At 37.0% G+C, this 23,280-nt stretch overlaps 1 protein-coding gene across 1 annotated transcript in view; it reads right to left on the bottom strand.

The window, feature by feature from the left end:
• Positions 1-251: 251 nt before the first annotated feature.
• The window catches only part of LOC131760149 (solute carrier family 22 member 10), a 45,282-nt gene continuing 22,253 nt past the window's right edge, over positions 252-23,280 (bottom strand). The window contains exons 3-10 of the mRNA XM_059069960.2: positions 10,599-10,753; positions 10,343-10,511; positions 9,038-9,161; positions 8,453-8,568; positions 5,400-5,614; positions 3,447-3,555; positions 2,462-2,665; positions 252-312 (exon numbers count right to left, since the gene is read on the bottom strand). Coding sequence (XP_058925943.1) covers positions 252-312; positions 2,462-2,665; positions 3,447-3,555; positions 5,400-5,614; positions 8,453-8,568; positions 9,038-9,161; positions 10,343-10,511; positions 10,599-10,753 — 1,153 coding nt within the window. The remainder of the gene's footprint in view (positions 313-2,461; positions 2,666-3,446; positions 3,556-5,399; positions 5,615-8,452; positions 8,569-9,037; positions 9,162-10,342; positions 10,512-10,598; positions 10,754-23,280) is intronic.

Genomic DNA, 23,280 nt, shown 5'->3' with positions numbered 1-23,280 from the left:
CCATTTTACACCAACTCCTTCAGGAATAGAAGAGGAAAGAAATGTTTCCTAACATTCTATGTGGGCACCATTTTTCTGATCATGGAATTACATGTTCCAAGAAATCATATGTTTAATTGAAAATTAATGCCATGATTGTAAATGAGATTCATGTTCCAGTATATTTTCTTGCTAGTATGTAAAAATAAAGGAAAACTCCCATTTTTTCTTCCTATTTTTATTTTCCTCACCAGTCATCTCATGAAATCCACTTAAAATTTTGTCACTTTAATGTAAAAATCTTTTTCATTTGCTTCTCTTGAGAATTTTTTGCTGGAAAAACAAAACAGAAAAAAACCAAATCAACAAACTAGTTAGCAAACAAAAACACACATTAAAAAATAGAAAAAAATAAAAGTAAGTTTGGATGCCATCCCTGCACAAGTACAAATTGATCCTTAACCATCAGCTTTTTATAATCCAATAAAATCCATGAAAGATTGACACTCATCCTGCAAAAGGCTCTGCTGACTGTGCAGACCCAAGAAAGCAGTTAGAAAGTGCTACTCTCACTTGGTCTTTTTAGACCTCTGACCAAAGACACCTTTGGAAAGTCAAGGGGTGAGTTGAAAATCTTAGCCCCCTTTGTTATGCAGTGAAATGTGTCCCTTCAAAAATTCATATGCTGAAGCTTTAACTCTCAGTATCTCAGAATATGAGATTGCCATGTTTAGAAACATGGTTCTTGCAGATATAATTAACATGAAGTCATACTGGAGTAGGTTGGGTCCCTAAACCAATTTGACTGGTGTCATTATACAAAGGGGATATTTGGACGCAGAGACATGCCAGGGAGATGCCATGTGGAGATTGGAGTTAAACTGCCACAAGCCAAGGAACTACCAGAAACCAGGAGAGACCTGGAACAGACCCTTCTCTAGAGCCCTCAGAGGGAGCATGGCCCTGCCAACAACTTCAGCTCAGACTTCCAGGCTCCAGAACTGTGAGACAATACATTTCTGTTGTTTAATTCACTCAGTTTGTGGAACTTTATTATTGAAGCCCTAGGTTACGAAGATAGCATATTTCTCATATTAAAAGACTTTTGCTAGTTTCTTTTCCCCCCTATTCTTGGTACTTTCCATTACTTGTAGTGACAAAATTTGTCTGAATCTTACAAGCACCTACACAAGATTTATTTCTTTATTATCTTTTCAAAGAGAGTCTTTATTTTTTTCTTAAAAAATTTTTTTAAACATCTTTAATGGAGTATAATTGCTTTACAATGGTGTGTTAGTTTCTGCTGTATAACAAAGTGAATCAGCTATACATATACATATATCCCCATATCTCCTCCCTCTTGCATCTCCCTCTCACCCTCCCTATCCCCTCTCTAGGTGGTCACAAAGCACCGAGCTGATCTCCCTGTGCTGTGTGGCTGCTTCCCACTAGCTATCTATTTAACATTTGGTAGTGAATACATGTCCATGCCACTCTCTCACTTCGTCCCAGCTTACCCTTCCCCCTCCCCGTGTCCTCAAGTCCATTCTCTACGTCTGCATCTTTGTTCCTGTCCTGCCCCTAGGTTCTTCAGAACCTTTTTAAAAAATTTTTTTTAGATTCCATACATGTGTTAGCATACGGTATTTGTTTTTCTCTTTCTGGCTTACTTCACTCTGTATGACAGACTCTAGGTCCATCTACCTCACTACAAATAACTCAATTTCGTTTCTTTTTATGGCTGAGTAATATTCCATTGTATGTATGTGCCACATCTTCTTTATCCATTCATCTGTGAATGGACACTTAGTTTGCTTCCATGTCCTGGCTATTGTAAATAGTTGTGCAATGAAAATTGTGGTACGTGACTCTTTTTGAATTATGGTTTTCTCAGAGTATATGCCCAGTAGTGGGATTGCTGGGTCGTATGGTAGTTCTGTTTGTAGTTTTTAAAGGAACCTCCAGACTGTTCTCCATAGTGGCTGTATCAATTTACATTCCCACCAACAGTGCAAGAGGGTTCCCTTTTCTCCACACCCTCTCCAGCATTTATTGTTTGTAGATTTTCAGAATGGCCATCTTCAAACAGTCTTTAACTCAATGATCTTCCTAACATTGTTCCCTCACTGGTCATCCCATTTCTTTTCCCTTTATATCCCCTGCTCTTATGGATCTGAGGATCATGAAATACTATCATGAGGGCAAGTAAGATATGCCCTCACAACAGAGCTAATTACTGTCTCTTCAGCACTAAAACTACCAATGAGAACAGGGCAGAGAGGAATCTCTGCAGTCTAGACTGGAACTCACAATGGTTAGAAATAACCCTGTCACTTGTGAAGGCAATGGCCCAAGATGGAAGTATCCCAGGCAGGCTCAGCCTTCCCAGTGATCTGAGGGACCCACTCTGTGTTTTGTCTTTCTCACTCACAGATCCAAAGCACACAGTCTCTCCCAGGGGATGGCTAGAAGCATTACTCACTTATTTTCCACATCCTGGATGGTGTCAAGCAGAGGCAGATTTCTGGTTTCAGGTTGGAAAGGGACAACAAGACTAGCAATAATGGGACATACTCCATAGATGATCCAGGGCAGAGTGGGTAGATACACCACCAGGGTCATCAAGAGGGGAGCCAGTGCTGACCCACATCTAGCAGCCATTACATCTAATCCCAAAGCTTTTGCCCTGAAGGGTAAACAAGAATACATAATAATCCAGTAAAAATCCACACATATAACTTACAATCTATTGTTTTGATGTGATATGGAACACACTAAAACACAATAATTACATATGTGGGCTTTATGAAACACTTGTTTTTGTGATTTGCTCTGTGGTTTTCTAGCTGTCTTTGACAGGGTCAAAATGCGTTAAGACCCATTTTCATCATTTTAATAAAAACAGATGCATTGAGGTACTGCTTAGCACAGTACATGGCACCAAGTCAGCTTTTTTGATAAACTTTGGTGATAATTGTTTTTTAGTATATTGTTACTATTATTATTACAAATAATTGCTTTATAATTAACATTTCTTATTATGTTATTCCACAATAAGCATCAATTAGCTGGGAAAGTCCTATTTTTTGGCCCTGGAGGGATATTCAAAGTTCTTTGTTTTTGATTTTCCATTTTTCTATTCTATTAGTACAGTTTACAGCTATTAGATGATAAACAATAAAAAGTCACTTTTTAGAAAATCCACATCCAAAGCCAACCTCAAATACCCAGTAATTAAGGTTAAATCCACTTGTTTTGTTTGTTTTTATTTTCTAATATGTTTGGTGCTTTATATTTCTGTTTTACACTCATAACTGGAACTTACAAATGGGCAACTACTACCTTATTATTAGTGGAATTAGAACATTTTCCTGGTCCCTTTCCTAAACCACAAATTATATTAAACTACTGGACACTATATAGCAATCTTTACTCAGGCTTCAGGAGGACATAAAATATCCCTATACCTCAGGAGAGTGGGGATGAGTTCATCATAGTGGACAGAATAACTGGTGATAGAAGCGGCAACACAGCTGATTCCCACACTTGCCAAAGTCACACGCAGGGTCTGCATTTCTAGAGAGAGGAAGACCAGTGAGATTAAGAAAGCTGTGTTAAAGGAATCAGCATCCACCAAATTCATTCAGGACAAACAACTCTACAGGTTATTTGCATGTTTTAAATAGATTGTAGAAAATATTACAGTAGCAGGATCATGGAGTCTTTTATAAACTGAGAAAGATAAAGTTATCAACATAGGTTGTAAAATGTACATAAAATTATCTCGGTTAATTGTAGCAAATCCCTCTGTATATCTGAGATTTGCCAGAGAAGAAGAAGAAAAGGTGAGTGTGGAAGAAATTTGCTTTTAGTTATTCTGTCCAGTACTTGCTCTGTGCTTATTATAGAAGGTAGGACTGTCATGTGGACAATTACTGTGTCTAAGCCTCAACTCTAACCTTGAGGGCTTTACAATTAAAGTGCAAAATTCAAAGTGACCAGTCATCCTGGTTTTCCTGGTAATTAGGAGGTTTTAGCAATGTGAGATTTTCATTAATAAAACCTGGGAAGTCCCAGACAAACCTCAATGAGTCAGTCAACCTAGTGTAGATACAGCATTGCCATGGGGTGAGTATGGCACAAGAGAGTAGGAGAAGGGCAGGGCTTTTCTGTTAGTGGACAGGCTGAAGAGAAGCTGGATCTACATCAGTGTTAGACATGAGGAACCAAGAATGGAAACTTCTATTTGGAAAAAAGAATTTAGGACCACTAAAAAAAATTTCAAAGAAACAGTTTTCTGCACTGTATAAAAAGAAATCTAATTATAGCTTTATAATATTGGAAAGAACTCTCCTGTAAGGGAGTAAGCCTGCATCATTAATGATATTCTAAAGAGCAGAGTCCACCCATCTGTAATGCTGTGAAGCATATTCTTGCATTGAGAGATGGTGAAGCCCAGTGCCCACTAAGGTTCTACTAATCATTACAGATCATCCTTCCATTAACTTGTAAAGTAATCTAACAGGGAATGGACAAGGATTTTCTTTTAAACACCTATTTTAATTAATTTATTTATTTATTTATTTTTGGCTGTGTTGGGTCTTCGTTTCTGTACGAGGGCTTTCTCTAGTTGCGGCGAGCGGGGACCACTCTTCATCGCGGTGCGCGGGCCTCTCACTGTCGCGGCCTCTCCCGTTGCGGAGCACAGGCTCCAGACGCGCAGGCTCAGTAGTTGTGGCTCACGGGCCTAGTTGCTCCGCGGCATGTGGGATCTTCCCAGACCAGGGCTCGAACCCGTGTCCCCTGCATTGGCAGGCAGATTCTCAACCACTGCGCCACCAGGGAAGCCCCGGACAAGGATTTTAATCTGCTTAAATTCTATTCCTACCGTTCACTCCTTCATTCCTTGAAAAAGGGCGATTTTTTTCATTTCCTGGGAGATTCTCATGAGCAAGAGCTGCAGTCATGGTGACTTAACACCACACTCATATGCGGGTATGTAGAGACGGGGAAGTGACTAGTCATCAGAGCTGGTAATGAAGAGACCAAACAAAGGGAGTGACCATGCTGTGTCCTCATTGCAAGGCCTCACCCCTCCATGTTTGTTATTCGAAGTGTGAATGGACAAAAGGCAGGTAAACAATTGCTGTCCTAGAGAAATAATCTGGGATAAATTGTACCACTTTAAGACACTTCACAATGTGATGAGATGAACATATGCCTGATTTGCCCCTCGCTGACCTTTAGTTTTTTTCCCCAAAATTTTTTAGCAGAATTTCTCATAAACCAACAGATTGGTTTGGGGGAATACTTAGCACATAACTGGTACCTCTTTTTAAACCTGACTTCAGTGTTTCAATACAATCCCTGAAGGGTGGGAAAAAGACACTTTTTTCCCCCAAAGGTCAGTCTTCTCTCACCTTGGGGCACAAACGTGTTGGTCAAAATGGAAAGTCCCACCAGAAACATGAAGAGCATCTGGGTTGGTCGACGGCCCATATAATTCAATACTAGAAATGCAAGACATCGGGCTAAGGCAGTGAGAACTCCAAAGATTACCTGGAACAGGAAAATATTGCTCCCAAAGTGCTGTAGATTGAAAAAGATGCCAAAAAAGGGTATTGTGTTTGCAAATCTGTAGTGAACAAAAGAGGAAAGACACAAGCTGTAAGGTTTAGAGCCAACGTGTTGCAGTTGATTATTATATAGACCCAGGAAGCCAATGATCAATGTTTAAGAATAAAGGTCTAGTCTGATTTGTATAACACTTGCTTTTAGGGTGATAAAGTTACCATTAAAATAACATGGCTATAAAGGAAAATGATATTCCTTTTGTCCTTTTTTTTGAGTCCCTAAGCACAGAGTTAGCAGTGATGGGAAAACATAACCTGATCCAATCACCAAACTGGATGGTATAGAGAATTTGAATATATAAGCATTAAAACTTAAAATTTAGGGGAAACATTTCTTTTTGAGAGTTGTCTGTATGCTGTGAGTCCTCCCTCCATTCCGCCAACCCCAATACTGTAAAACATTTCCCTTTTCTCAACTAGTGACTGAAACTGCAAAGAAACTACCTGTGTCCCCTTGACTGGGAGCATAGTGTCCTGGTTTCAAACACAGTTCTGGAAAATTTAAAGTTCATATCAGAGTTCTTGGGGCTAAAAGAAAATGTAAGAATTCAGGAAAGCAAACATGTACCAACTGTACCATCAGAAATGGAATCAAAGATTCCCACTGAGGATCTACCTTTTACCCAAAGAGCATCTAAGGGAAAGGAGTCCACATAAAATATCTATTTCACCCAGAGAGAGACAGATTTAGGTATTGCAATAGAAGAAACCATCACACTAAATAGACATTTCTCCAAAGAAGATATACAGATTGCCAACAAACACATGAAAGAATGCTCAACATCATTAATCATTAGAGAAATGCAAATCAAAACTACAATGAGATATCATCTCACACTGGTCAGAATGGCCATCATCAAAAACTCTACAAACAATAGATGCTGGAGAGGGTGTGGAGAAAAGGGAACCCTCTTGCACTGTTGGTGGGAATGTAAACTGATACAGCCACGATGGAGAAAAGTATGGAGGTTCCTTAAAAAACTGAAAATAGAACTACCATACAACCCAGCAATCCCACTACTGGGCATATACCCTGAGAAAACCATAATTCAAAAAGAGTCATGTACCAAAACGTTCATTGCAGCCCTATTTACAGTAGCCAGGACATGGAAGCAACCTAAGTGTCCAACAACAGATGAATGGATAAAGAAGATGTGGCACATATATATACAATGGAATATGACTCAGCCATAAAAAGGAATGAAACTGAGTTATTAGTAGTGAGGTGGATGGACCTAGAGACTGTCATACAGAGTGAAGTAAGTTAGAAAGAGAGAAACAAATACCGTATGCTAACACATATATATGGAATGTAAAAAAAAGGAAAAAAAAAAAAGGTCAGAAGAACCTAGGGGCAAGATGGGAATAAAGATGTAGACCTACTAGAGAATGCACTTGAGGATACAGGGAGGGGGAAGGGTAAGCTGGGACAAAGTGAGAGAGTGGCATGGACATATATACACTACCAAACATAAAATAGATAGCTAGTGGGAAGCAGCCGCATAGCACAGGGAGATCAGCTTAGTGCTTTGTGACCACCTAGAGGGGTGGGATAGGGAAGGTGAGAGGGAGGGAGACGCAAGAGGGAAGAGATATGGGAACATATGTATATGTATAACTGATTCACTTTGTTATACAGCAGAAACTAACACACCATTGTAAAGCAATTATACTCCAATAAAGATGTTTTTTTTAAAAAAGAAAATAGAAGAAACCATCACAGAACACAGCAATTGCAAACAGGTCTTCTCTTTATCATTATATGTACTTTTTCCTTCCACTCTGATTATCTAGAATTCAGAAACGTACGTCTGTGTCCTAGTGGATATGAAAAGGTCAAAAAGCACAATGTAGTTAAATGAACAAGCAGTCTACTAGGATATGTCTGGGAAAGATAAATTATACTATTCAATAGTCACTTTCTTAAGCTTGGCAGTGGGTGTTATCATCCTGTGTGCTTTTTGTCCATGTGTGTAAATCTTCAAAAATTCAGAATTTAAAATTTCTCTTCCTGACTATACCAAAGTAAATACTTATATCCCCTCAAGAGATAATGAGCAAGACTTCAACAGAAGCCCTTGTGCTAACACAAAAAACTGTATCCAAATTGGAAACAAATAAAAGTCCATCAATATTGAAGTACATAAAGAAATTGTAGTGTATTCATCTAATGGAAACTAAAGCACTAGGGAGGAGAACAGCCTACTGTTACATGCAACAGAATGGCTGAATCTTCATGAATGAGCATGAGGAAAGGAGGCCTGTCACAGAACCCTTCTATCATTTATATTATGTGAAGGTCAAGATCAGGCAACCCTCATCTGCAGTGAAGGAGATCAGAACCACTGTTAAGTTTTATTTGGCACAGGAGAGGGCTTTGAGGAGAGAACAGAGTCAGGCAATGGTGTGGAGGTGGTGAATATTGCTGTACCAGATAGTTGAGGGGAAGTCTTGGGGAGTTAGGATTTTCTATCTTGATCTGTATGTTGGCTAACTTTTTACATACTGACATATTCATTGACTTGTATATATTTCTGACCTCTTCTTGTTTCTGTTTGCTTCAATTAAAATTGAAAGAAAAATGAAGAAAATTAAGTGCCCAAATCTGTACTGTGATGGAAATTCTCAACATCAATCTCCAGAGAAAAGACTGATAGTGTGATATGACCTAACTAACTTTTCATCATATAATCTGTTTCATGTGAGTGTTATTTGGTGTGATTTCCTCATTTTTTTCTCCAAATCAGTGCCTCCCTCTCACAGCACTGTTAAAACCTATGCAATACATAGATTCATGTCCCCACTCTCTGAAATGTTGTCATGCACTGCGTGGAGCCCACCTCACAAAGAGCAGGAGACAGATCCTCTTACGCAGGTTGGGTGTGCGGAACAAGGCGAATACAGTAGTTTTGGTCTGTGCGGCCTCCAGCTCCTCCTGCATGGTCGCTCTCAAACCCTTCAAGAACGACAAATGTGTCATTTGCCAACACAGTGCCAGGTATTGTGATGAGCACTGACACCCAATAGGAGAGGAGAGATGTGTTCCCTTTGTTTATAAAGTGACATATTACACATGCAATCACAGGAGTGAACATGGTATGAAGAAGGATGCAGGGAGTTAAGGGAGACTCCAGGAAATTAAATGGCAACAATGATATATTGAAAATGAGGCCACATAGGTGGGCAGGGCACCCAGGAGAGTACATAGGGTATAGAGTCAGAGCGGGAATTGAGCTATAGGAAGAAGCTTTGGACAATGCTCACAGCTTCTTTTCTATGAGATGGCCATGAAAGACCAGGAAATTTGCATTCTCAACTAGCTGCCCTTGTTAGAAAAGCAGTTTGTCTATCTATAATAAGGAGAAAGCAAGTGTCAATTTGTGTCTTCTCTCCAACCCAATAACCACCTTCCCCTTCCTGCTCACCTCCATGTTCAAGGCTGCTTCAGCATTCTTTATTCCATTTCTGTGTGCAACTTTTTTAAGTTCCTTTAAGCCCTCATCTGGTTTATTGGTGATAATCAGCCACCGAGCAGATTCCACCAGCCACCTGATGAAAGAAGCCCACACTAGTGCAGTCAGCTATCTCTTGCTTATTCGTCCTATGGTTAATTACAACCTATGCTTTTTGCCTTCCATCCAGTAGCCACCACCAATTGAAGTGGTGGCTATTGGATGGAAGGCAAAAAATGTACTACATGCATAGGATCACAGACTTTGTTTCCAAATTGCCTCTCTGCTTCTTCACCAGGAGATTTTCCAAGAGGCTTATGAAGCTTAAGTTTGAGAGTCCCTCACTTGTATAATTCCCTTCCAAAGTTTAGCATGAGATCTGGCAAATTTGTGCCATAATGTATATTCATAATGTATATTATTTTGAAAAAAGAAGTCCCCAAATTATGTAAACTTTCAGGCCAACAAATACTGTGAATACTCCTGCCACTACCAGAAGTGTTGGTAACTAACTACGTAAATGAGTCACTTATTTACATCTGCTTTAGTTTTCTTATAAATAAATGGAAACAATAAGCACATCTTCCTTGTTATGAGAATAGAATGACTTAGCCTATGAGTCTGACATGGATTACACTCTTCTTTCTCCCTGTACTCATCTCACTATATTAAGCCTGTAGTCATCTTTCTGTGATCTACTAAAGCTAATTCTCCCTAGAGTGGTTTTAAGTGTAGGGATGGAATTATCCATAAATAAATATATTTGTTAAAATTATTTAAGGGAAGAGGGAGTGTTGAACATGTAATGTAAGTCATCCAATCTGCATGTCATTTTCACTTCTGGAGAGATTCTGTGGATATTTGTTAAATTGCTCTATGAATTAAATTTTCTGCCTCTTCCTTTATCCAATTTCATCTGCAACATAGAAAAGCATGGAAAACTTTATTGTACCTTATTCATTCCAAAGCCAAAAAATTGAAGGTATATCTTCAAGTCTATAAGAAAAATAATATTGGAATAACTCAGAGACCACAATACTGGGTAAGACTTAGGAAGCAAAATGGCAGAAAACACCTAGAGCTCCCTGGAAGGAAGATCACTGTTACTCCCTATTCTGCTTCTCAAATCTCAAATTGATCAGAGTGAACTGATGAGAAACCCTGGTTTAGGTCAAAACAACAGGAAAGGGTCCAGGGAATAAGAAAATCAGTATATCCCAATTCAATATGCATTTTCACCCTAGGTTCCCTTAAGTGGAGTGAGAGAGAGGCTCATACCTTGAGGAGAAAAAGAAGACAAAGAATGGTATAGACACCACCAGCTGCAGGGTATGCCAGTCTCGAAAGACAAAAGCCAGTCCTCCCAGCATTATCTGTCCAATACTAATGGCACAGGTTATCAGTGTTATTACCATGGCTTTTGACTGGGTCCTTGTCCACTCTACAACTGAAAGAAAACCCAATTGGGATAGTAATGTCACATAAGGGTGAAATTTCAAGGTTAAAATCAAGAAAATCAAAACTGTTGACTTACTGAGCATCCAGTTATTTATTATGATGACCACAGCAGAACAACCTGACCAGAAGCGTAGTGAGCAGTAAATGAGAAAGGTGGGAGCAAAGGCTTCACAGGTCCCAGAGATGGCGAGCTGGAGCAAACACCACCTGAGAATCAACTTTCTCCCAAACCTAAGAAACAGAGAGGCAGGTTAGATTATGGGAGCAATGATAATTTGTGGTTAAAAAAAAGTTAACAAAACAAAGCATACATTGAAATTTAGACAATGTTTTAACAAGTGATTTTTTTGTACCTGAAACCTTGAGTAAACAAGAGCTAAATCAACAATGGAAATCGCTTCATACTAACACTCTGGTTTACAGACTAACATTACTAAAACGTCATCATCCAATCCCCAGGAGGACTCTGACAGGAAGTGATACCATACAAAAGAAACTACAATGTTGGAAATTGGAATATACCATGAGCATTCATTGTACTAACATATGTATTTAACATAATGGAGAGTCTGTATAGTGTGTAGAACACAAGAGAGCTAAAAGTGTACTTTGGTCTCTAGCACCAGACAGGTGAAGATGCAACTGATGCAAATGATCAGTGAAGCAATGCATAAAAGTTGCTGAAGATTTATGTAAGAGTCACTCTTTGTTGAATCTGTATCTATAAACCCCAAGTAATGTGCTTTCTTAGAATAGAATATAAGAGCACCATAACCCGGACAGTGGCTATTATTTCAATCTCTCACAGGAAAGAATTATGTAAAATGGAGAATGAAGGGAAAAGGGATGTGAAAGACAAATAAGGAAAAATGAATTTTGTCTTTCATTGGGCATCAAGAAAAGAGGGTCTTAGTAGAGACAACGTGGACTAAACGAGATGTGGTAATTTAAATATAAGCCCATTGTCTGTAATAAAAACAGACAGACAGTGTTTGGTATTGGGAATTCCTCTGCAATATTTAAAAATAACATCAAATAATTTCCCCCCAAACAGAAAATGGGATACATAAGAACAAACACAACACCAAATAATCATGTTCATAATCACTATCATCATCAAGAAAATAATTTAGAAAACAAAAAATGAAATGGTAGATGGAAAGAAAATCCTAAAACAATCACATCAAACTAACTGCTAATGACCTAAACACTCCATCGAATGATAAAGATTACCAGAGTGAGTTAAAAAACAGATGTACTTTTTTTTGACATCTTTATTCGAGTATAATTGCTTTACAATGGTGTGTTAGTTTCTGCTGTATCACAAAGTGAATTAGCTATATGTATACATATATCCCCATAAACCCTCCCTCTTGCATCTCCCTCCCATGCTCCCTATACCACCCCTCTAGGTGATCACAAAGCACCGAGCTGATCTCCACATGGGATGCAACCGCTTCCCACTATCTATTTATTTTATATTTGGTAGTGTATATATGTCCTTTCCACTCTCTCACTTTGTCCCAGCTTACCCTTCCCCCTCCCCGTGTCCTCAAGTCCATTCTCTATGTCTGTGTCTTTATTCCTGTCCTGCCCCTAGGTTCTTCAGAATGATTTTTTTTTTAGCTTCCATATATATGTGTTAGCATACGGTATTTGTTTTTCTCTTTCTGACTTACTTCAGTCTGTATAACAGACTCTAGGTCCATCCACCTCACTACAGATAACTCAATTTCGTTTCTTTTTATGGCTGAGTAATATTCCATTGTATGTATGTGCCACAACTTCTTTATCCATTCATCTGTTGATGGACACTTAGTTTGATTCCATGTCTTGGCTATTGTAAATAGAGCTGCAATGAACATTGTGGTACATGACTTTTTTTGAATTGTGGTTTTCTCAGGGTATATGCCCAGTAGTGGGATTTCTTGGTCATATGGTAGTTCTATTTTTAGTTTTTTAAGGAACCTCCAGACTGTTCTCCATAGTGGCTGTGTCAATTTACATTCCCACCAACAGTGCAAGAAGGTTCCCTTTTCTCCACACCCACACCAGCTTTTATTGTTTATAGATTTTTTGATGATGGCCATTCTGACTGGTGTGAGATGATAAGTCATTGTAGTTTTGATTTGCATTTCTCTAATGATTAGTGGTGTTGAGTATTCTTTCATGTGTTTGTTGGCAATCTGTATATCTTCTTTGGAGAAATCTCTACTTAATTCTTAGCCCATTTTTGGATTGGGTTGTTTGTTTTTTTGATATTGAGCTGGATGAGCTGCTTGTATGTTTTGGAGATTAATCCTGTGTCAGTTGCTTCATTTGCAAATATTTTCTCCCATTCTGAGGGTTGCCTTTTCGTCTTGTTTATGGTTTCCTTTGCTGTGCAAAGCTTTTAAGTTTCATCAGGTCCCATTTGTTTATTTTTGTTTTTATTTCCATTTCTCTAGGAGGTGGGTCAAAAAGAATCTTGCTGTAATTTATGTCAAACACTGTTTTTCCTATGTTTTCCTCTAAGAGTTTTATAGTGTCTGGCTTTACATTCAGGTCTTTAATCCATTTTGAGGTTATTTTTGTGTATGGTGTTAGGAATTGTTCTAATTTCATTATTTTACATGTAGCTGTCCAGTTTTCCCAGCACTTCTTATTGAAGAGGCTGTCTTTTCTTCATTGTATATTCTTGCTTCCTTTATCAAATATAAGGTGGCCATATGTGCATGGGTTTATCTCTGGGTTTTCTATCCTGTTCCATTGATCTATATTTCTGTTTTTGTACCAGTACCATACTGTCCTGTTTAGTGTAGCTTTGTAATATAGTCTGAATCCAGGCAGCATGATTCCTCCAGCTCTGTTTTTCTTTCTCAAGATTGCTTTGTCTATTCGGGGTCTTTTGTGTTTCCATACAAATTGTGAAATATTTTGTTCTAGTTCTGTGAAAAATGCCATTGGTAGTTTGATAGGCATTGTACTGAATCTGTAGATTGCTTTGGGTAGTATAGTCATTTTCACAATGTTGATTCTTCCAATCCAAGCACACGGTATATCTCTCCATCTGTTTGTATCATCTTTAATTTCTTTCATCAGTGTCTTATAGTTTTCTCCATACATGTCTTTTGTCTCTACAGGTAGGTTTATTCCTAGGTATTTTATTCTTTTTGTTTCAATGGTAAATGGTAGTGTTTCCTTAATTTCACTTTAGATTTTTCATCATTAGTGTATAGGAATGCAAGAGAGTTCTGTGCATTAATTTTGTATCCTGCAACTTTACCAAATTCATTGATTAGCTCTAGTAGTTTTCTGGTAGCATCTTTAGGATTTGCTATTTATAGTATCAGGTCATCTGCAAATAGTGAGTTTGCTTCTTCTTTTCCAATTTGGATTCCTTTTATTTCTTTGTCATCTCTGATTGCTGTGGCTAAAACTTCCAAAACTATGTTGAATAATAGTGGTGAGAGTGAGCATCCTTACATTATTCCTGATTTTAGGGAAAATGGTTTCAGTTTTTCACCATTGAGAATGATATTTGCTGTGGGTTTGTCATATATGGCCTTTATTATGTTGAGGAAAGTTCCCTCTATGCCTACTTTCTGGAGGGTTTTTATCATAAATCAGTGTTGAATTTTGTCAAAAGTGCTCTTTGCATCTATTGAGATGATCATATGGGTTTTCTCCTTCAGTTTGTTAATATGGTGTATCACGTTGATTGACTTGTGTATATTGAAGAATCCTTGCATTCCTGTGATAAAACTCACTTGATCATAGTGTATGATCCTTTTAATGTGCTGTTGGATTCTGGTTGCTAATATTTTGTTGAGGATTTTTGCATGTTTGTTCATCAGTGATATTGGCCTGTAGTGGTCTTTCTTTGTGACATCTTTGTCTGGTTTTGGTATCAGGGTGATGGTGGCCTCGTTGAATAAGTTTGGGAGTGTTCCCCTCTCTGCTATATTTTGGAAGATTTTGAGAGGGATAGGTGTTAGCTCTTCTCTAAATGTTTGATAGAATTCACCTGTGAACCCGTCTTGTCATGGGCTTTTATTTGTTGGAAGATTTTTAATCACAGTTTCAATTTCAGTGCTTGTCATTGGTCTGTTTATATTTTCTATTTCCTCCTGGTTCAGTCTCTGAAGGTTGTGCTTGTCTAAGAATTTTTCTATTTCCTCCAGGTTTTCCATTTTATTGGCATATGGTTTCTTGTAATGATCAAAAACGTGATGTACTTTTATACTGCCCACTATAGTACTTAAAATATTGTCATTTGAAAGATGGACCTAGAGTCTGTCATACAGAGTGAAGTAAGTCAGAATGAGGAAAAAAATACTGTATGCTAACACACTTATATGGAATCTTAAAAAAACAAAAAACAGTACTAATGAACCTAGTGGCAAGGCAGGAATAAAGACGCAGACATAGAGAAAGGACTTGAGGACACAGATGGGTGAAGGGAAAGCTGGGATGGAGCGAGAGAGTAGCATTGACATATATGCACTACCAAATGTAAAATGGATGGCTAGTGGGAAGCTGCTGCATAGCACAGGGAGATCAGCTCCGTGCTTTGTGACCACCTAGAGGGGTGGGTTAGGGAGGGTGGGAGGGAGGGGATATGGGGTTATATGTATACATATAGCTGATTCACCCAGCTATACAGCAGAAACTAACACAATATTGTAAAGCAATTATACTCCAATAAAGAGGTTAAAAAATGTAAATTGACAGAAAAAGATATAGAATTAAAATAGTAATAATAATGTGGGAGTCTTTATATTAATATCAACTAAAATAAATTTCAAAACAAAATACATTTCCAGAAAAGATAACACTAAAAATGTCAAATGTACCTTAACTTAAAAAAAGTTTGAAATACATGAAACAATATTGACAGAATTAGACACATAATTCACAACAATATTTGGAGATATATTGAATGTTTTTATTGTCATATGATCAATACAATACTTGTCATTTTAATAATTTTTAGATGTACAAACCTGTGGTTAATTACATTCATCATGTTGTGTTACCATCATTGTCTTTTTTCTGATATAGTTACATCAACACAAAGAGAAATTCTATCACCATCAAGCAGTAATTTCCCATTCACTCCTGTCCTCTTATTCTTCTGATATCACTAATCTACTTTCTGTCTCCATTAATTTGTCTATTCTAGATATATTTCATATACGTGGATGCCTACAACATTTCTTCTTTTGTGTCAGGTTTATTTCATTTAGCATAATTTTTTCAAGGTTCATTCATGTTGTACCATGTACCAGAACTTCACTCTTTTTTGCTGTATTCTTTGATATACAACTATCTAAGTCCCTGGTTTTAGAGTATACACCTAGGAGTGGAATTGCTGGTTCAGATTGCAATTACATGTTTAGATTTTTGAGGATCTGTCAAACTGTTTTCCACAGTGGTTTCACCTATTTACATTCCCACCGTGAATGGACAAGAGTTTCAATTTCTCCACGTGCTCACCAACACTTGAAATTTATAATATTTTGTTGAAGTACTGTTGATTTACAATATTATATTAGTTTCCAGTGTACAGCACAGTGATTCAGTATTTTTATAGATTACATTCCATTATAAGTTACTATAAGGTAATGGATATAATTCCCTGTGCTTTAACATATATCCTTGTTGCTCTTCTGTTCTATGCACAATAGTCTTATCTATCTATTAATACCATATCTCTAATATCTCCCTCCCCACTTCCTGTCCCCTTTTGTAACCACTAGTTTGTTTTCTGTATCTGTAAGCCTTTTTTTTTTTTGCATACATTCATTGGTATTATCTTTTTAAGATTCCACATATAAGTGATGTTATAGAGTATTTGTCTTTCTCTCTCTGACTTATTTCACTAGCACAATATTTTCTAGGTCTATCCACATTGCTGCAAAAACAAGAATTTCATTCTTATCATGGCTGAGTAATATTCCATTGTAAATATATACTACATCTTCTTTATTAGTCTGTTAATGGGTACACAGATTGCTCCCATGTCTCAGCTATTATAAATAGTGCTGCTATGAATATTGAGGTGCATGTATCTTTTTGAATTAGTGTTTTTATTTTTTTCTGGATATTATCCCAGGAATGGAATTGCTGTGTCATATGGTAGCTCTATTTTTAGTTTTTTGAGAATCCTCCATACTGTCTTCCACAGGGGTTGCATCAATTTACATTCTCACCAATAGTGTACAAGGGTTCAATTTGTCCACATTGTCACCAATATTTTTATTTGTATTCTTGTTGAAATCCATTTTGACAGGTGTGAGGTGATATTGCATTGTCTTTTTAATTAACATTTCTCTAATGATTAAAGATGTTGAGCATCTGTTCATGTGCCTATTGATCATCTGTATGTCTTCTTTGGAGAAATGTCTATTTAGATCTTCCTATTTTTTAACCTAGTTGTTTGGCTTTTTTGATGTTGGTGTGTATGATTTATTTACATATTTAGATATTAACCCCTTATCAGTCTTATCATTTGCAAATATTTTCTCCCATTCAGCAGGTTGTCATTTCATTTATTTTTATTTTTATTTTTTTAACATCTTTATTTGAGTATAACTGTTTTACAATAGTGTGTTAGTTTCTCCTTTACAACAAAGTGAATCAGTTATACTTATACATATGTTCCCATATCTCTTCCCTCTTGCATCACCCTCCCTCCCACCCTCCCTATCCCACCCCTCTAGGTGGTCACAAAGCACAGAGGTGAACTCCCTGTGCTATGCAGCAGCTTCCCACTAGCTATCTAATATACAATTGGTAGTGTGTATATGTCCCTGCCACTCTCTCACATCATCACCGCTTACCCTTCCCCCTCCCCATATCCTCAAGTCCATGCTCTAGTAGGTCTGTGTTTTATTCCCGTCCTACCACTAATCTCTTCATGACATTTTTTTTTCTTAGATTCCATATATATGTGTTAGCATATGGTATTTGTTTTTCTTCTTCTGACTTACTTCACTCTGTATGTTTTGATTACTGTACTTTTGTAGTATACTCTGAAATCAGGGATCATGATTCCTCCAGCTCTGTTCTTTCTCAAGATCATTTTGGCTATTGATGGTCTTTTCTGATTCCATTCAAAATTTAAAATTATTTGTTCTAATTCTGTGAAAAATGCTCTTGGTATTTTTATAGGGATTACTTTGAATCTGTAGATTCCCTTGGGTAGTATGGTCATTTTAACATTAATTCTTCCAGTCCATGAACACAGTATATCTTTGCATCTGTTTGTGTCCTCTTCAATTTCTTTCATCAGTGTCTTGTAGTTTTCCAAGAACAGGTCTTTCATCTCCTTAGGTAGGTTTATTCCTAGGTATTTTATTCTTTTTGATGTGATTGGAAATGGAATTTTGTGTTTGATTTTTATTTCCAATAGTTTTTTGTTAGTGTATAGAAATGCAACAGATTTCTGTATACTAATTTTGTATCCTGCAACATTGGTGAATTCATTGGTGAGCTCTGGTAGTTTTCTGGTGGCATCATAGGATTTTCTATGAATAGTATGACATCTGCAAACAATGACAGTTTTTTAAAAATTTGTTTTCTTTTATTTCTTTTTATTGTATTTGCATGGCTAGAACTTCCAATACTATGTTGAATAAATGTGGCAAGAATGAGTACCCTTTTCTTGTTCCTGAACTTATAAGAAATGCTTTCAGTTTTTCACCAGTGATTATGATGTTAGCTATGTGCTTGTCATATATGGCTATTATAATGTTGAGGTATCTTTCCTCTATGCCCACTTTCTGAAGATTTTTTACTGTAAATGAATGTTGAATTTTATCAAAATCTTTTTCTCCATCTATTTAGATGACCATATGGTTTTTCTTAATTCTTCTGTTTCTTAATGTGGTATATCACATTGATTTGTTTGCAGAAACTGAAAAATACTTGAATCCATGCAATAAAGCACACTTGATTATTGTGTATGATCCTTCTGATATATTGTTGGATTCAGTTGCCTAATAACAACATGTTATTGAGGATTTTTGCAACTATGTTCTTCAGTGATATTTGCCTCTAATTCCTTTTTTTGTGACAGCTTTGTCTGGTTTTGGTATCAGGGTGATGATGGCCTCATAGAATATGTTCAGAAGTGCTCCTTCCTCTGCAATTTTTTGGAATAGTTTGAGAAGTATAGATGTTTTTGTTTTTTATTTTATTTTATTGAGGTATAGTTGTTTTACAATGTTGTGTTAATTTTTTCTGTGCAGCAAAGTTATTAGTCATATATATACATGACTATATATATGAATATATATATTTATTCATTCTTTTTCATATTCTTGTCTTTTTTTGTTTATTACAGGACATTGAATATAGTTTCCTGTGCTATACTGTAGGAACTTGTTTGTCCATTCAGTATATAATAGTTTGGATCTGCTAATCCCAAACTCCCAATCTATCCCTCCTCCACCACTCCTCCTGCTTGGCAACCACAAGTCTGTTCTCTATATCTATGAATCTGTTTCTGTTTTGTAGATAAGTTCTTTTGCATCTTATTCTAGATTCCACATATAAGTGATATCATATGCTGTTTGTCTTTCTCTTTCTGACTTACTTCACTTAGTATGATAATCTCTAGGTCCATCCAAGTTGCTGCAAGTGACATTATTTCATTCTTTTTTTTTTGTGGCTTAGTAGTATTTCACTGTGTATATGTACCACTGTATACATTTATCTTCTTTAGAGAAGGATAGATATTAACTGTTCTCTACATGTTTGGTAGAATTCCCCTTTGAAACCATTTGGTCCTGGATTTTGTTTGCAGGAAGTTTTTAAAATTAAAGATTCTATCTCACTTCTACTGATCAGTCTGTTCAAATTGTCTGTTTCTTCTTGACTCAGTATTGGCAGGCTGCATGCTTTTAGAAATTTGTTAATTTCTTCTAGGTTGTCCAATATTTTGATGTATAACTAGTCATAGTATTCTTTTATGATTTTTTGGTTTCTCTGTGGTATCAGTTGTTATTTCCTCTCTTTCATTTCTTATTTTGTTTATTTGTGTCCTCTCTCTTTTCTTCTTAGTGAGCCTGGCTACAGGTTTATCAATTTTGTTTTTCTATTTTCAAAAAACCAACTCTTGGTTCCATTGATCTTTTCTATTTTTTAAAATCTATATTTGTTTATTTTCTTTCTGAACTTTATTATTTCCTTCCTTCTAGTGACTTGTGTTTTGTCTTTCTTTTTCTAATTATATTTAGGTGGTTTGTTTGAGAATTTTCTTGTTTTGTGGGGAAGGCCTGTATTGCTATAAACTTCCCTCTTAGAACTGCTTTTGATGCATCTCACAGTTTATGGAAAGTGTGCTTCATTTTCACTTGTCTCAGGGTATATTCTGATTTCCTCTTTGATTTTGTCATTGACCCAGTGGTTTCTTAGTAGCATGTTATTTAGTCTCCACATGTTTGTTCTTTTCCCATTTTTCTTCTTGTAGTTGATTTCTGGATTCATACTGCTGTGGTAGGAAAAAATGTTTCATATTATTTCTATCTTAAATTTGTTGAGACTTGTTTTGTGGTCCAATATGTGATCTATCCTGGAGAACATTCCATTTGCACTTGAAGAGAATGTGTATTCTGATTTTTCATGGAAGGGGGGTATGTAATGTCCTGTAGATATCAACTAAGTCCAACTGATCTATTGTGTCTTTAAGACCACTTTTGCCTTACTAATTTTCTGTCTGGATGATCTGTCCACTGATGTCAGTGGAATGTTAAATTTTCCTACTATTATTGTCAATTTCTCCCTTTATGTTTGCTAGTGTTTGCTTTATATATTTAGGTGTTCCTCTATTGAGTACATATATGTTAGCTAGTGTAATATCCTGTTCTTGTATTTATCCCTGTATTATTATAAAAAGCCTTCTTTGTCTTTTTCTATAGCCTTATAAAATCTATTATGTTTCATATGAGTACTGCTACTTCTGATTTCTTGTCATTTCCCTTTGAAATATCTTTTTCTATCCCTTCACTTTCAGACTCACTCTCAAGTTGTCTCATGTGGGCAGCATACTGAATATCTTGGTTTCTTTTTCCAATTAGCCACTCTATATCTTTTGATTGGAGCATTTAGTTCATTGATATTTAAAGTAATTATTGATAGTGGTGTACTTTTGCAATTTTATTACATGTTTTCTGGTTGTTTTTATAGATCTGCTTTCTTCATTTTATCTTCTTTTAGTTCCTACTATTGTGATTTGATAATTTTCTTTAAAAATTTTTTTTCTTAATTTTTATTGGAGTATAGTTGATTTACAATGTTGTGTTGGTTTCAGGTGTACACACTACTATATATAAAATGATGATTTTCTTTAGTAGTGTGCTTGGCTTTCTCTCTTTTTGATTTTTGTGTAGTTTTCAAAATAAATGTATTTATTTATTATTTATTTTTGGCTGCGTTGGGTCTTCCTTGTTGCACGTGGGCTTTCTCTAGTTGCGGCGAGAGGGGGCTGCTCTTCCTTGCAGTGCACAGGTTTCTCATTGTGTTGGCTTCTCTTGTTGCAGAGCATGGGCTCCAGGTGTGTGGGCTTCAGTAGTTGTGGTGCATGGGCTTAGTTGGTCTGTGGCATATGGGATCTTCAACAACCAGGGCTCGAACCTGTGTCCCCTGCCTTGACAGGCAGATTCTTATCCACTGTGCCACCAGGGAAGCCCTAAAAATATTTATTTATTTAGTTGCGCCCTGTCAGTTGTGGCAGACGGGCTCCTTAGTTGTGGCATGCATGTGAGATCTAGCTCCATGACCAGGGATTGAACCCAGGCCCCCTGCATTGGGAGCATGGAATCTTAACCACTGCACCACCAGGGAAGTCCTGATTGTTTTGTATTTACTATAGGTTTCTGATTTATTTTTACCATGGGGTCCATGTATGTTGACTCGTAATTATACCCACTTGTTTTAAACTGGCTGTTATTTCAGTTCAAACACATTCTAAGACATACACATTTTTATTTCCCTCCCCCACATTTGTGGTTTTGATGTCATATTTTACATATTCATGTTTATCTCTTAACTGTTTATCTCATAGTAGTTATGGTTGTTTTTACAATTTTTTGACTTTTAATGTACAGCTGGCACATTTAGTGATCTTAAATTCTTTCTATATATTTGCATTTCCTAGTGGGATTTTTCCTTTCTTATAGATCCTTACTTCTTTTCTATTTGGAGAAGAATATTCAACATTTCTTTTACGATATGTTTAGTATTGATTAATTCTTTCAGTTTTGCTTTTCTAAGAAGTTCTTTATTTCTCTTTCTATACTAAATGGTACTCTTGCTTGGTAGAGTATCTTGGGTTGCTGTTTTTTTTCCTTTCAGCACTTTGAATATGTCATGGCACTCCATTCTGGCTTGCAAATTTTCTGCAGAAAAATCAGTTGATAGCCTTATGGGAATTCTCTTGTATATAACCCATCGTTTTTCTCTTGCAGCCTTTAGAATCCTTTCTTTATCTTTCACTTTTATCATTTTAATTATGATATATCTTATTGTGGGTCTGTTTGGTTTAATATTTTCTAGGACCCTCTGTGCTTCCTGTGCCTGGATATCTGTTTCTTTCTCCAGGTTTGGAAAATTTTCAGACATAATTTCCTTATATGCATTTTCAATCTACTTATCTTTCTCTTCTCCCTCTGAAACCCCAATAATGCAAATGTTGTCATGCTTCATGCTATCTCAGAAATCTTATAGATTGTGATCATTTTTTTATGTGTCTTTCATTCTGCTGTTCTGACTGTGTGATTTCCAATATTCTACCTTCAGATCACTTGTGCTTTGTTATATGTCACTTAGTCTGCTGGTCACTTCTTCTAGTGTGTTCTTTATTTCAGATATCGAATTATTTATTTTTGATTAGTTCTTCCTTGCATTTTCTATTTCTTTGTTTAAATGATCAGTGTTTAGATCAATCTTTTCCCTAATTCAGTTAACATTTTCATTGTCAATGTTTTGAATTCTTTATCAGGTAAATTGTTTATTTCTGTTTCATTATTTTTTAAGGCATTTTCTCTTGATCTTTCAGTTGAGAGTAGTCCCTCTGCCTTTTCATTTTACTTAACTTTCTCGGTCTCTATGTATTTAGTTGAAACAGTTACCTATTATGGTCTTGAAGGAGTGTTCTCATGTGTGTACATCTCTTTGTAGACTGGGTGTGTCCAGTGCCTTTGGGGAGAGGGCTGGATTTGATGTGGATGCCAGTCAGCTGTTTCCTCAGGGAGTGCTGGCAGGTATCACCTTGATAGGGCAGGCCTGGCAGTAGAAGACCTAGAGCCTATTCAAGATGTGAGGCAGGACTTCCCTCTGTTCAGTGGCCATCATTGCCTTGTCAGGAGCTAGATCTAATCCCAAGTTGCTAGATTGGAAGCCCTGAGGGTTGGGCTCATGCTGCCTGTTTTCCTTTTAATTGTGTGTTTTTCTTTCTCTCGACAGTGGGACCTTTGCTCTAGAGGAGGAGAGTGGTGAAGCAACTGTGGCTTGTGCACCTACAGAGGTCTAATTCTGTGCTGTGTAGGCCTCTGCAGCTCCACTCAGATACAGCCCATGGCTGCGTCTTTTCCCTGGCGGTGGCCACCCCATATCCAGTGCCACACTGTGGCATAAAGTGAGCAGGAACAGAGCATTCACTTGGCTTGGGCTGGGGGACACAGCAAGGCAGTTCTCAAAAACTGGCAGCCTCTAGAGCAGTCCCCTCTCTGCCCTGTCTCAGGGGCAAGACCTTTTGTGCTTACAATTGATCA

Source organism: Kogia breviceps, chromosome 7 (assembly GCF_026419965.1).
Source record: "Kogia breviceps isolate mKogBre1 chromosome 7, mKogBre1 haplotype 1, whole genome shotgun sequence".
Taxonomy (NCBI): Eukaryota; Metazoa; Chordata; class Mammalia; order Artiodactyla; family Physeteridae; genus Kogia; species Kogia breviceps.
The sequence above is the reverse complement of the archived record's forward strand: the minus strand, read 5'-3'. Positions and strand labels throughout refer to the sequence as shown.